Here is a 15,158-nt window from a genome sequence, read left to right as displayed (position 1 = left end):
CTGGCCTCAACTACCCTCTGTGGCAGAGAATTCCAGAGATTCACCACTCTCTGTGTGAAAAAAGTTCTTCTCATCTCGGTTTTAAAGGATTTCCCCTTTATCCTTAAGCTGTGACCCCTTGTCCTGGACTTCCCTAACATCGGGAACAATCTTCCTGCATCTAGCCTGTCCAACCCCTTAAGAATTTTGTACGTTTCTATAAGATCCCCTCTCAATCTTCTAAATTCTAGAGAGTATAAACCAAGTCTATCCAGCCTTTCTTCATAAGACAGTCCTGACATCCCAGGAATCAGTCTGGTGAACCGTCTCTGCACTCCCAATATGGCAATAATGTCCTTCCTCAGATTTGGAGACCAAAACTGTACGCAATACTCCAGGTGTGGTCTCACCAAGACTCTGTACAACTGCAGTAGAACCTCTCTGCTCCTATACTCAAATCCTTTTGCAATGAAAGCTAACATACCATTCGCTTTCTTTACTGCCTGCTGCACCTGCATGCCTACCTTCAATGACTGGTGTACCATGACACCCAGGTCTCGCTGCATCTCCCCCTTTCCCAATCGGCTACCATTTAGATAATAGTCTGCTTTTCTGTTTTTGTCACCAAAATGGATAACCTCACATTTATCCACATTATACTGCATCTGCCAAACATTTGCCCACTCACCCAGCCTATCCAAGTCACCCTGCAGTCTCCTAGCATCCTCCTCACAGCTAACACTGCCCCCCAGCTTAGTGTCATCCGCAAACTTGGAGATATTACCTTCAATTCCCTCATCCAGATCATTAATATATATTGTAAATAGCTGGGGTCCCAGTACTGAGCCTTGGGGTACCCCACTAGTCACTGCCTGCCATTGTGAAAAGGACCCGTTTACGGAGTTTGTATGTTCTCCCTGCAACCACGTAGGTTTTCTCCAGGTGCTCTGGTTTCATGCCACACTCTAAAAGGTGAGCAGATTTGTAGGTTAAATTGCTTCTGTAAAAATGTCCCAAGTGTGTAGGAGTAGAACTAGTGCACGAGTGATCGCTGGTCAGTGCAGACTCGTCGGGCCAAAGGGCCGGTTTCCACGCTGTATCTCTAAACTAAACTAATCTACACAATGTACCATCCACCTCCAGTTTTAATTCCATTTGGAATATTTTGGAGGATCAAGAAACCAAGAACCACACAGCCTTTGTGATTTTGAGCTTGCAGTAAAGAAAAATGTACTACTATTGAAAAGATCTTTATTTTCAAAAATTCTGAGGGAAAATAACTTTGTTATTGCAGGTCTGAAACATGTTAGATTCTAACTCCTGAAAAGCCTTATCATTCCTATTCCCCCCATGACACAATTGTATTTGTCATCCAATTTTTTATAATTGGAGACTTACTGGAAATACTTAATAAGTCGAGCAGCATGGGCAGAGAGAGAAACAGAATTAGCAGCAGTCAAGAATTTCCAGCATTTTCTGGGGTTTTTTTGGTTCAAGTTTACAGCATTTTCAAGGTTTAGATTACTGTGTATAAATGTGACTTTGGGTATAAATCCGTTCTGTGGCCAATTTATTGATTACCTTATCACTTTGCACAAAAAGATTAAATATTTAACTTTCTTGGTAAAAGGAGAAAAGAAGATGCATGTTTTCTCAACGTCCCTTTGAAGTAATGGAGAGATACAAATGTTGAAAGCTGACGACATTAAAATGTTTCCAGTGAAATTTACAATCCAAAATAATGTGGTTGACTGGAAACCCACTGAGCTGCAGAGTGACTCATTGCTGTAGATGAACAGGTTTGAGATGGTCCAATTTAAATGCTGCGAAGCAATTTTACACATAAGGTTTGCCATAAATAAAATACAATGCTGATACAAAAAAAAACATTTCCCTGCACTTGTACACTATAATTACTGTAAAGAAAGAATATAATTTATTGCTAATTCGTGGACTATTAAAAGTCTGGTAATAGATGCCATAGAGGGAGTACAGAGAAGGTTCACCAGACTGATTGCTGGGATGCAGTGGCGTAGCGTGGGGGGGGGGGGGGGGGCCAGAGGGGCGGTTGCCCCGGGCGCTAAATGTTTAGGTGCGCAAAAAAATTGTTGGATAAAATTTTTTAATAAAGTTAAGAGGCCCGGGGAGCCGTTGGAGCGAGGAGGGGTTACCTGGAGCTGTGAGTGTAAAAACAGCCCGGGGCTTGCTTCTACAGAGGCCTGACCAGCTCCGAGTTCTGGTCGCCGTTGTCCCAACTCCGAGGCCAGGCCGCCGCTGTTGCTGCTGCTGCCGCCGTCCCAGCCGCTGCCGCTGCCGTCCTGGCTCCGAGGCTGGGCCACCGCTGTCGCTGTGCCCCAGCTCCGAGGCCGCTAGCTCCGCCATTAGGCCTCGGCGCAGGCGGAGACGGGGGATACGACAAAAGAAGTCGCATCCCCCGAAGGAAGAGACCAAAAACGTGTTCCTTCCCCTTTCCCCTTCCCCTTTCCCCTTTCCCCTTCCCTTCTCTTCCCTTCTCCCCCCCCCCCCCCCACTAATTAGGAGGCGCAAAACTTTAAACTGCCCCGGGCGCTCAAAACCCACCCTACGCCACTGCTGGGATGTCAGGACTTTCATATGTAGAAAGACTGGATAGACTCGGCTTGTACTCGCTAGAATTTAGGAGATTGAGGAGGGATCTTATAGAAACCTACAAAATTCTTAAGGGGTTGGACAGGCTAGATGCAGGAAGATTGTTCCCGATGTTGGGGAAGTCCAGGACAAGGGGTCACAGCTTAAGGATAAGGGGGAAATCCTTTAGGACCGAGATGAGAAAAACATAGGGGTGGTGAATCTCTGGAACTCTCTGCCACGGAAGATAGTTGAGGCCAGTTCATTGGCTATATTTAAGAGGGTGTTAGATGTGGCCCTTGTGGCTAAAAGGATCAGGGGGTATGGGGAGAAGGCAGGTACTGGATACTGAGTTGGATGATCAGCCATGATCATATTGAATGGCGGTGCAGGCTCGAAGGGCCGAATGGCCTACTCCTGCACCTATTTTGTATGTTTCTATGTTTCTAGATGTTTTTTGCTGGTTTATTTCTTCTGCAAGTTTGTGTCGTTCTGTTGTTTGGTATCGGGTAGCAGGAGGGTTCACTGCACTGCATGTGGGAAAAACCTGCCTCTCAGATCTCCTTTACATTTTCCCCTCACTTAAGCTTGTTCCTTCTAGTTCCAGACTGCTCGTTCAGTCAGGAAAACGATTCTGACTATCTATCCCCTCGTCATTCTGTAAAACCTCTATACGGGAACCTCAGCAGCTTACATTCCATTTAGAATAAATGCAGCCTGCACAATCACTAACTCCAGCCTTACACACCAGACAAAATCCTCGTGAATCTTTTGTGACCCTGCTTACCGTTACCACATTATTCCTCTTGTACGGCAACCAGATCTGCACGAAATATGTTAAGTACAATCTAATATTTTTTGTACAACAGCACCGTGAGTTCCCAACTCTCCTACTCACTGCTTCAGCCCGTGAAGGCAAGCTTGTTAGATAATTGGAGACAAAAGAAAGTGTGGACGCTGGAGTCTTGGAGAAAACACAACGTGCTGGAGGAAGTCAGTGGGTCAGGCAGCATCTGGGGAGGGAATAGACAGACTGATGATATTTCGGGTCGGGACACTTCCTAAGACTGTTTGGCGTAAGGGGGAGAAAAGTGGCAAAGAGAGGTGGGGCAAGCAAACTCCCTCCCACATCCCCCCTCTGGCTTTACATTGCAGTCCTCCTCTTCCTCTTATCTGACACCCTCTTGTCCCCTTTTCACCTTTGGGGTTTGGTCAGTCAAACCCCCACCTGTTTCCACCTATCACTTGCCATTCATTGTCCTGTTTGCTCACCTCCCATCCCCAAGTCCATTTCCCTTTTGTGCCCCACCCCCTTTCCCCCACATCCTTCCCTTCGGCTTTTATCACCCTTTCATCCACATCGCTCCCTCTGGTTTCACACTTCACTCCTCCTCTCCTCTCCTTCTCTGACAACCATTTGATCTCTCCTATTCGTTTCTAGCTTTGTCACTTAATTGAAAGAATGATACCTTGTTGTCACATGTGACAAGTCACAGTGATATTCTGTGTTTCGCAAGGTATGCAAAGAGTGGCCACCAAAAGGGCGCCAACAAGTTACAAAGTACTCCATTACGCAAACCATTTTCAAAACATTCCATTTGTGGTCCCCCCTTAGTTCTCGATGGTTTCCCCCATGCAAGGCCCTCCTTTGTTCTCCCCCCCCCCCCCCCCCCCCCTTCTTCACCCATCTGCCAATCACACTCCCCCTTCCCTCACATGTATCCATCTATAACCTACCAGGATTTGTCCTGCTCTCACCTCTCTTCCAGTATTCACTTCCCCTCCCCCCCCGCCCCTATTCCTATCAGTCTGAAGAAGGGTCCCGACCCAAAAAGTCACCTGTCCATTCCCTCCCCAGATGCTGCCTGACCCTCTGGGTTCCTCCAGCACTTTGTGTTTTACATGTGTTAAATAATTGTTTAGATCAGTACTTACAGCAATGGAACACTCAGACATCCCATCAGGAATTAATACATCACTTGGGACATATCATTATCAAAATTAAACTAATCAAAAATAACGGTAATGAACAAAATAATGGCACTATATAATGAGTGCAAATCCCCAGCCTCTGATACTTTCCATTCTGGGGTTTTAAAAGGAGTAAGTGTAAAGACTGCAGGCTCTTTAATTATCTTCCAACGCCCTCTTAATTTTGGAAAGTTCTCGTTAAGGATTGGAAAATTGACTGCATTTCTATGAGGGTGATTGAGGGAGTTTGGGAGAGGGAGTGGAACAGGTTTACCAGAATGCAGACTGAATTAGAGGGTATTAACTATATAAGGAGAATTTGGACAAACTTGGATTATTTTCTCTGGAGTATCGGAGGCTGAGGGGAGACTTGATAAAAGCACCAAGGCAAATTCCTTGTATGTGAATATTTGGCCAATAAACTTACTTACTTACTTACATACTTACTTACTTACTTACTTACTTAGGGTAGACGGTCATAATTGGTTTCATAGAGTGGAGAGTTTTAAGGTGAGAGGGTAAAGTTTAAAGATGATGTCCAGGGCAAGAGTTTTTTACTGATGGGTGCCTTCCTATATATTTAAGAGGGAGTTAGATGTGGCCCTTGTGGCTAAAGGGATCAGGGGGTATGGAGAGAAGGCAGGTACAGGATACTGAGTTGGATGATCAGCCATGATCATATTGAATGGCGGTGCAGGCTCGAAGGGCCGAATGGCCTACTCATGCACCTATTTTCTATGTTTCTATGTTTCTAGATGCTTTTTGCCGGTTTATTTCTTCTGCAAGTTTGTGTCGTTCTGTTGTTTGGTATCGGGTAGCAGGAGGGTTCACTGCACTCTATGTGGGAAAAACCTGCCTCTCTATTTCTATGTTTCTATGTTTCAGTGCATTGCTCGGAATGGTGGTGGAAACAGATATGATAGTAGCATTTAAAAGGCTTTTAGATAGGCACAAGGATATGCAAGGAATGCAGGCAGAGGAGAATAGTTTAACTTGGTAATAATCTTTTGAAACTATGTTCAATACTGACATCATGGACTGATGGGCCTGTCTCGTGTTCTCCTGTTCTGTATTTTATCTTCATCTGTTCACATTTAGAGCCATTAACCTCGGCTGACAAAGTCCAACTCTTTTTCATACGCACGATTCTAATATTAATATTTTTATTGTTTGGTAAATTGCATCTGGAAATCCGTCGACTATTTTCATGAAATGGTTCTAAATCTGCCAATGTGAAAACAATAGTCCGAAGGTTTTATTAATGGTAACTGGTAATCTAGGGATGGGTGACGTGAGCTATTTTAATCCCTGTATTTATTGTCGTGCTTTCAGATACTTGTTTCACACTGGGAACACAGAGCATCCAGCGGACCTGCTGGTGAATACAAGTGTTGAGGTTTTGCCTTACAAGGTGAGGAACTTCTACATTTTTACGCATTATTATATTTTTGTTTAAAAAGAGCTCCCCGATTTAAAAAAAGTGAATGAATAGTCAATAGTACAAGATTATTTAATCTATGCTAAAGATATAGAGGGTTGAAATGGGCTCCCTTGCATTCTTTTCATGGTCTGATTGCTCAATTTACTATGACAATAGTAGTGTGGCCTCGATCAGTAAATGCTCCCAGGACTCTCACCTCCATTTCAATGAATTAGCCTTTTTTTACGCATTAATGGATGGATTCTCCGAGGATCCTCCAGTGCTTCTACGCAGCGGCGGTGGAAAGCATCTTGTCAGGGAACATTACCATCTGGTTTGGGAATTGCTCTGCCAAGGACAAGAAGGCTCTGCAGAGAGTAGTGCGTTCGGCCGAACGCACTATGGGAACTTCACTCACCCCCCTGCAGGAACTATAGAACAGGAGGTGCAACTCCAGAGCAAACAAAATCATGGGAGACCCCTTCCACCCCTGCAACGGACTGTTCCAGCTGCTACGGTCAGGCAAACGCCTCCGTTGCCATGCGGTGAGAACGGAGAGGTTGAGAAGGAGTTTCTTCCCAGAGGCAATTCGGACTGTAAACGCCTATCTCACCAGGGACTAACTCTACAGAACATTTTTTCCTTCCATTATTTACTATGTAAAAGAATATGTGTGTTATGATTGTGTTTATAATTTGTTTGGTTGTTTTGTTGTTTGTCTTTTACACAAAAGTCTGCGAGCATTGCCACTTTCATTTCACTGCACATCTCGTATGTGTATGTGACAAATAAACTTGACTTGACTTGACTTGATTAAGCTGGATCTGGCTCGCTGACCCTGATGTTGACTAAACTATCTCTCTATATCCGTAGGATATAGAACATCGGACATAGAACATTGGACTTGGAGCTGAGTTACTTCCGCTTTTTGTGTCTATCTTCTGTACTAGAAGATAGACACAAAAAGCTGGAGTAACGCAGCGGGTCAAGCAGCATCTCTGGAGAGAAGGAATGGGTGACGTTTTGGGTCGAAAGTAGGACATGCCCTTTCCCAAATCTGACTTGTAATTTACTACATATCTTTACCAATGTTGTTGGCTCTTAACTGCTCTCTAAATTTGCCTCGGGAGCAGTCGGGTTTGAAAATAAATGTTGACCTTGCCAGTGAACATCTTGTGATTGAATTGTTTTTTGAAAACAAAATAACCATCTGCAATGATTAGCCTAATACCATGCCGGTAATAGCTTGATGCAGCTACAGAAGCACTGGCTCATCAAGGACGGCCAGCGTGTTTGTGCATGACAATGGTAAGTGCTTTTTTGAAGAAGCAACTAATGGGCCAGACTGGTGTTGTCCATATTGATTTTTCAGAAAATGCTCTGATAGTCTTGTTGGGAAACAACAAACATTTTCCTTTTCTGACTGATGGTATTTGAGCAGCAGTCATGACCATGATTCAGACACAGAATAATAAAGTTAGTCAGAGAACAGAGTGAACTGGAGGGGAAATAGAGGAATCTTAACAAGACAGCATGGAAAGCAAATAGAATTTACATGGGGTCTTTGCCAGGCTCGGATATCACTATCAAAATATGGATGGGACCAGGGGACAGGGGGGACACAATTTCTTGGCGGCCACGCGCGCATACGCACACTCACACACACGCGCGAGAGGCTACGGAGGCTCAATCCAGCGCTAAATGTGGCTCAACTCTGCCTGTCTCGCCGGGTTAACCTACAGCCCTGCCTGGACTGATGGGACACCGGCGCTGCTTTTCCGTGCTGGCTGTAAACCTGGGCCATATTTCCCGCAAGACCAGGCAGGGCTGTAGGTTAACCTGGTGGGACAGGCAGTGTTGAGTTGGGTTTAGCGCTGCTTCTCTGCGCTGGCTGTGGGCCTGGGGGTACAACTCCCATCTGACACCCGATGTCTCTGGCCCCCCCCGGGAGGGGGGGGGGGGAGGGCACCTGAGACCCGGCTGGGATCGATCCCGGCTGCAGATGAGGCGCAGGTCTGTGCCGAGAGTGTTTTGGCACGTCTCCCTCCTCCAATCACCACGCTCTATCACCACACACTCACCAGTCCCATCTCCCCTACTCCTCCCTCCTCCAATCATCACGCTGAAGCATCATGTCCCGCCCCCATTGCCTGTTGACCGACGTCTCTCTGTCGTCCACTCGGCGCCCTCGATCATCAGTCCCACCCCCATTGTCTCGCTGAAAGTGGAGATTTCACCGGGTTTTAAAATCCGGATTACAAAAAATGGGTGGGATCGTACCCCTCCTCTCAAAACAGAGGGGGGACGTGTCCCCCCTGGCCCCCCCGGGATTTCCGCCCATGGTCTTTGCGATCTCTGGAATTCTGAAAGCATTTCACAATCCATTTTGTACTATTAAAGACTGTTGTAACACGGAGAAATGGTATGGCCAATGCATTAATTGGAACATGCATTGGGGGGCGTAGTGGCGCAGTTGGTAGTCCTGCTTCCTCACCGCGCCAGAGACATGGGTTCGGTCCTGACATCAGGTGCTGTCTGTGTGGTGTTTGCACATTCTCCCAGTGGCTGCGTGGGTTTCCCCCGGGTGCTTTGGGTTTATCCCAAAGACATGTGGGTGCCTACTTTAATCGACCTCTGTAAAATCGCCCCAAATGTGTGGGGAGTGGGTGAGAAAGTAGGATAAAGGGCCTGTCCCACTTAAGCAACTTTTTCGGCGACTGCCGGCACCCGTCATAGGTTGTTGCAGGTCGCCGAAAATTTTCAACGTGTTGAAAATTCAGCGACGACCAGAAAGACACAACGACTCTTTGGAGGAGACGACTCACGACCATACAGGCGACACCCTGGTGACATGTCGCGGGGTGAAGCCTGTTTGGTCGTGAGTAGTCGCCCAAAGAGTCGTACCTTGTTCTGGTCGCCGCTGGATTTTCTAAACATGTTGAACGTTTTTGGCGACCTGCAACGACCTATGACGGGGGCCGGCAGTCGCCAAAAAAGTTGTGTAAGTGGGACAGGCCCTTTACATAGAACTAGTGAGAATGGATGATTGATGGTAAGCGTGGACTAGGTGGGCTAAAGGGCCTGTTTCTATGTTAAATAGGCCGCAAAATCCCACACACAACAACAGCATATAACCATAAGTATTACATTTTGAAAGTGCTTCTATAAGGATAAAAGTTGACTGCACACCAAAATCCCAGGATTTTCCTTGGAAGGCTTTCAAGATACGTATTTTCATTAGCTGAGGGTGTTAAGCTGGCTTTAGTTAACATTTCAGAAGAAAACTAATATCTCTGGCAAGATGCCTTACCCTGTACATGTGTGTGGAGGTAAGGTCCAGTTTTTTTTAATCTTAAATTGTTTTTAGAGATGCAGCGTGCAAGCTGGCCCTTCGGCCCACTGTGTCCACTCCAACCAACAATCCCCGCACACTAACACTTTTCTACATACACTAGGGATAATTTACATTTATACCAAGCCAATTAACCTACATGCCCGTACGTCTTTGAGTGTGGGTGGAAACCGAAGATCTCTGAGAAAACCCACGTAGGTCACGAAGATATTCCGTTTGGTGAAATCATACGTCACACAAAAGAAGATTGTTTGAGGTCCGTCATCCCCGGACATAATTATAGGAGTTCGGTAAAACGCTGTCCTTGGACCCATCAGCTTCATCAATGACCTTCCTTCAACCTAAAGCCAGAAGTGGAGATACTCACTGATGTTGCTAAACCCCATTCACAATGAAGTGAGTTGTTCAGATGATGGTGGCATGTTATCTTGATGTTGTCGGCCATGTACCGCATATTATCTGAGTGCATTGGTGCGAAGGACCGATGCTCAGTTGTCCTAATGAATAGATAGAGAAATGATGTGATATGATCTTGGAAGAGTGTTGCCGTTTTTTGCAGACTTTTTGTTAGAGCAGCTGGAAGACTGGGGTGTGGCATTGAGTTTAAATTTAGTCACCCTAAACATTACCTCCAGCGATAAGAGCAAGGTGATTTTTAACTGTCTGGGGCCGTTTTCTCATCCTTCATGTATTAAGGCATCCTCTTCCAAATAAGCACATCTCATTCAATTTTAACACTCATTTAGGGGCTTGCACAAAGTTATTGCCTTTATCATTTTTCTGCACACTGTGAACGGCTTGGTTCTAATCATTTATAGTCTTTCCACTGACCCAATAGCATGCAACAAAAAACAAAGCTATTCACTGCACATGGGTAGATGTGACAATAAACTAAACTAAAAATGAAGCCATTTTCCTCCTTGATTTATTTCAGTTCCTTTAGCAAAAAATGCTCTGCCATCACATTATTGCTTTTTGCAAGCTGAATATTAAGCAGGCTGGCATGTTTTTTGAAACATTCAAACTTGCCTTGGCTGGCCTTTAACATGTCGCCACTTTCAGAAGATCCATCTCCTGAGTGATATTCTATCACGTTCTATCAAAGCAATCTCACATTCCTGGATCATCATCAAAATTAAATTATTATTTATGATCTTCCAACAATATGATTAATCTTCATTCTGACATTTCTGTCCTTTGTAACACTTTACGGACATTCAGGGATACAATTCTGTCAAAACTCCAGGAGGTATATTTCAATTGTGTCAATAGTCAATATTGTAAAAAGGCTGTGATTTGCTTCAGTTATGTCATCAACTGTATGAACAGCAGTTTATTTCAGTGCCATTGTCTGTTCAATGGACAGCAACCTTTGATTGTTACTTGGGCTTTAATTGCCATTCCTTATTATTAATGACGTTATGTCTTTTTCTTCCTAATAATGGTAGGGAATTGAAGAATGCAGGTGAACAGAGGGATCTGGGAATAACTGTGCACAGTTCCCTGAAAGTGGAATCTCATGTAGATAGGGTGGTAAAGAAAGCTTTTGGTGTGCTGGCCTTTATAAATCAGAGCATTGAGTATAGAAGTTGGGATGTAATGTTAAAATTGTACAAGGCATTGGTGAGGCCAATTTTGGAGTATGGTGTACAATTTTGGTCGCACAACAAAATAGAGAGAGTACAGAGGAGATTTACTAGAATGTTGCCTGGGTTTCAGCAACTAAGTTACAGAGAAAGGTTGAACAAGTTAGGGCTTTATTCGTTGGAGCGCAGAAGATTAAGGGGGGACTTGATAGAGGTCTTTAAAATGATGAGAGGGATAGACAGAGTTGACGTGGATAAGCTTTTCCCACTAAGAGTAGGGAAGATTCAAACAAGGGGACATGACTTGAGAATTAAGGGACTGAAGTTTAGGGGTAACATGAGGGGGAACTTCTTTACTCAGAGAGTGGCGGCTGTGTTGATGAGCTTCCAGTGAAGGTGGTGGAGGCAGGTTCGTTTTTATCATTTAAAAATAAATTGGATAGTTATATGGATGGGAAAGGTATGGAGGGTTATGGTCTGAACGCAGGTGTATGGGACTAGGGGAGAATACGTGTTCGGCACGGACTAGAAGGGTCGAGATGGCCTGTTTCTGTGCTGTAATTGTTATATGGTTATATGGTTATAATGAGGACTGTTCATTATAGTAGAAAAATCTTCCTAAATTGAGAACTAGTATCCTAAAGTGTCAAATGCTTTATAGCAGAATTCATAAATCAAACACGAGTTACTGAAGGGCTACCTGTACATTATAGTTTGTTCATGTTGATGTACAGAAAGATCTTGGACTCCCAAGTCCATAGTTCATTGAATGTGGCAACTCATAGTAGTTAGAGGGTAACAAAGGTGTATGGTATGCTTGTCTTCATCAGTCAGGGCATTGAGTGCAAGTCAGGAAGTCGCATTGTAGCTTTATAAAACTCTGCTCTGCGGCAGCATTTGGGGTATTTTGTGCAGTTCTTGTCATTTCACTGTAGGATGGGGGGTTTAGAGAAGCTGCTGAAAGGATTTATCAGAATGCTGTCTGGATTAGAAAGCATTAGCTGTAAGAAAAGTTTGGACCAACTTGGCTTATTTTCTCTGGAATGTCAGAGATTGAGAGGGGACCTGATTTAAAATATATAAAATATGAGAGGAATCAATTGAGTGGAGAGTCATAACATTTTTCCCAGCGTGAAAATGCCACGGTCTCATGGCAAAGCTTTAAGGATTAGATGGGTAAAGTTGGTGAAATTAGATGGTGGAGGCAGATTTTTAATAGGTACATGGATATACATGGTATGGAAGTATATAAAAACTGAATTATTCGATTAAAGCAAACAGAGGCATTAGTGGGGATACACGATGGTGGATGATTCATTCTGGATATGTGGTCAGTGTTTCTGGATGGAGTCCAATTCCACTATGTTGTTATCTTTCAAAAGATTGCAGAAACTCACTGTAAATTAGTTTCATGAGCTGTTATCCACATTCAATTCCTAAATCACCTCCACTGGTTTGATCAGTGACATGCATCCAAAAATAAATCAGTGCAAACTCCATGCTACATGCTCGCCATTGGTAAACGTGTGCCGAGTGGTTTCACCAGAATGCCAAAGAATGAAATATTGGGAGGGGTGATTTGAAATTTGGTCACAAAACAAAGATTTAAGAATGAGATGGAAGTGGATAGATTTCATAGCTCACTGAAGGTGGCAGGACATGTAGCTAGGAAGGCCTATGGTATGTTTGCATTTATTGCATAGGGTATTGACTCTAAAGGGCCTGTCCCACTTACGCGACCTTGGCTCGCAAATTACGCGACCTCGTGGTCGCTTGAGGCGTACGGGCACCGTATGGCCGCGCGGGGCCGGTCCCACTTAGAAGCGCGGAGTTGTGTGGGCTGGTCCCGACATCGCGTGGGGCTCCGAAATTCTTGCAGTGGCCGAAATATTTGCGCGCCAACGGCCTGTCGGCAAGCAGGCGCATTGTGGTCGTACACAGCGTCTTGACGGCGTACGCCTAGCGTATGGCGTTGCGCGATGACGTCACCGCCCGGCGTTGCGTGATGACGTCACCGCCCGATGCCGTGTGACGTCCAAATTCAGTCGGCCCGCCTCCTGCCCAGCTGATTGGTAAGCATGACGTAAATGACGTCACGCGCGAACTTAGCATGTACTTAGCGTGAACTCGTTGGTCACGCCAAACGCACGCAATCGCATGCAAGTGGGACAGGCCCTTAAGAGTCAAGAGGTCATGATGCAGCTCTATAGGTCTTTGGTTAGGTCACATTTGGAGTGTTATGTGCAATAAGTCGCCCCATTACCGGAAAGATATAGAGGATTTGGAGAAGGTGTGGGGAAGGTTTTCCAGAATGCTCCTGGATCAGAGGGTTTCAGCTGCAGGGAGACGTTGCATAGACGTGGACTGTTTTCTCTGGAATGTCAGAGGTTGAGAGGAGATTTGCAAAGGTATATACAATTATGAGAAGCATAGATAGGGTAGACAGTCAGAACATTTTTCCCAGGGTGGAAGGCATAGCTGTAAGGTGAGAGGGGGGGAAGTTTGATGAAGATGTGTGGGGCAGGTTTTTGAACACAGAGAGGGGCGGGGGCCTGGAATGCATTGCCTGGGGCGGTGGTGGAGGGAGATACAATAGGAATGTTTAAGAGCCTATTAGATAGACATATGGAAGTGCTGGAAATAGATATAGATCATGTACAGGAAGGTGAGACCAGTTTAACTAGGCATCATGTCTGACATGAACATCATGGGCTGAAGGGGGTGGGAGATTGCAACCTTTACGTGGCCCTGTTTCAACGAATGCAATCAACCTGGCGTGCACAAACAAGATCAAACAGAACAAGTTGTCTTACAACTTTAGGCTGTGCTTGCCATACGCAAGAAGAAGAAGTGGGCTGAAGGACCTGTGCTATACTGTTCTACTTAGGGGGGAAATTGCTGTCACAGCCGAATGCATGACTAACAATGGGTGGACAAGCACAATCAGACTCTAACCTTGCACAGCAGGAAGGTTGGAAGGATATTTTCTGAAGATTAATTCATCTCATGATTGTTAAAGATAGTTTGCTGTGGTTTGGTTTGGAGCAAGAATGTTTGATAAATGTTATTTTGCTGTTCTTTTGCTTGTTGTGACTGCAATAACTGTTCAGTTCATTCTGCTTTATTTAATAATAACTTCCAAATTAATTTTTACCTGTTTTATTAACTTTTGTTTAGGATTCAGGATCCGAATTACTTCAGGAGACCAAAGAATCAAAACACAAGCGCACTGATGACGGTTTTTACAGAATAGGTATTGCTTGAAACTCTTTCACAGAATCCCTTCAACATTACTTCAATGTTTTTGTTGTCACAGAAATGACCAGCTCATGTTTTAGGTGCAGGAATGAACTGCAGATGCTGGTTTAAACCGAAGATAGACACAAAAAGCTGGAGTAACTCAGCAGGACAGGCAGCATCTGTGGAGAGAAGGAAGGGGCGACGTTTCAGGTCGAGGCCCCTCTTCAATGTCTGAAGAAGGGTTTTGACCCGAAACGTCACCATTCCTTCCTTCCAGAGTCGTTCCCTGTCCTGTTGAGTTATTCCAGCTTTTTGTGTCTATCTTCATGTTTTAGGTGCAGTTCGCTGTTTATCTGTTGCATTGCATTTTGACTTTTCTATTAAGTTCTGTATTGAAGGTATTTCGAGGCAACAATATTCTGTTGGCTTTGAGCGATTGAGATGTTTAATCGGAAACATCCCATTTTACTATGTGCAGAAGTTCAGTCCAAATGGCATGTCTAGACTTACTTGACCTAAATCTAACTTGAACCAAGACAGTGTGTAGAAAGAGATTAGAAAAAGGGTCATGACCCGAAAAGTCACAAATCCTAATTTCTCAGAGATGCTGCCTGACCCTCTGAGTTATCCAGCACTTTGAGTCTATCTTCTGAACCAACATAGGATGTACATGGAATTGGGAAGAAAGAGTGTTTTCACATGTATCATGTTTAGTTCAGTTTAGTTTTAGTTTAGAGATACAGCGTGGAAACAGACCCTTTTGCCTGCTGGATCTGCATCAACTAATGATTAGAAAAGAACTGCAGACGCTGGTTTAAATCGAAGGTAGACACAAAATGCTGGAGTAACTCAGTGGGACTGGCAGCATCTCTGGAGAGAAGAAATGGGTCGAGACCCTTCTTCAGACTGATGTCAGGGGAGTGGGCGGGACAGAGATAGAATGTAGTCAGAGACAGTAAGACCGATGGGAAAACTGGGAAGGGGGAGGAGATGGGGAGAGAGA

The 15,158-nt window shown here is 44.6% G+C and overlaps 1 protein-coding gene across 2 annotated transcripts in view; it reads left to right on the top strand.

Moving 5' to 3' along the window:
* Nucleotides 1–15,158, top strand: part of mgat4a (alpha-1,3-mannosyl-glycoprotein 4-beta-N-acetylglucosaminyltransferase A) — a 256,754-nt gene that overhangs the window by 229,590 nt on the left and 12,006 nt on the right. Inside the window, exons 12-13 of one of the 2 annotated variants that reach the window (XM_055636544.1) lie at nt 5,890–5,968; nt 14,093–14,168. In XM_055636544.1, the coding sequence (XP_055492519.1) occupies nt 5,890–5,968; nt 14,093–14,168 (155 nt within the window). Of the gene's footprint in view, nt 1–5,889; nt 5,969–6,850; nt 7,122–14,092; nt 14,169–15,158 lie in introns of those variants that run through there. The other variant, XM_055636545.1, reaches the window with a different exon arrangement.

This window comes from Leucoraja erinacea, chromosome 6 (assembly GCF_028641065.1).
Source record: "Leucoraja erinacea ecotype New England chromosome 6, Leri_hhj_1, whole genome shotgun sequence".
Taxonomy (NCBI): Eukaryota; Metazoa; Chordata; class Chondrichthyes; order Rajiformes; family Rajidae; genus Leucoraja; species Leucoraja erinaceus.
This window is presented reverse-complemented; position numbering and strand designations above follow the sequence as displayed.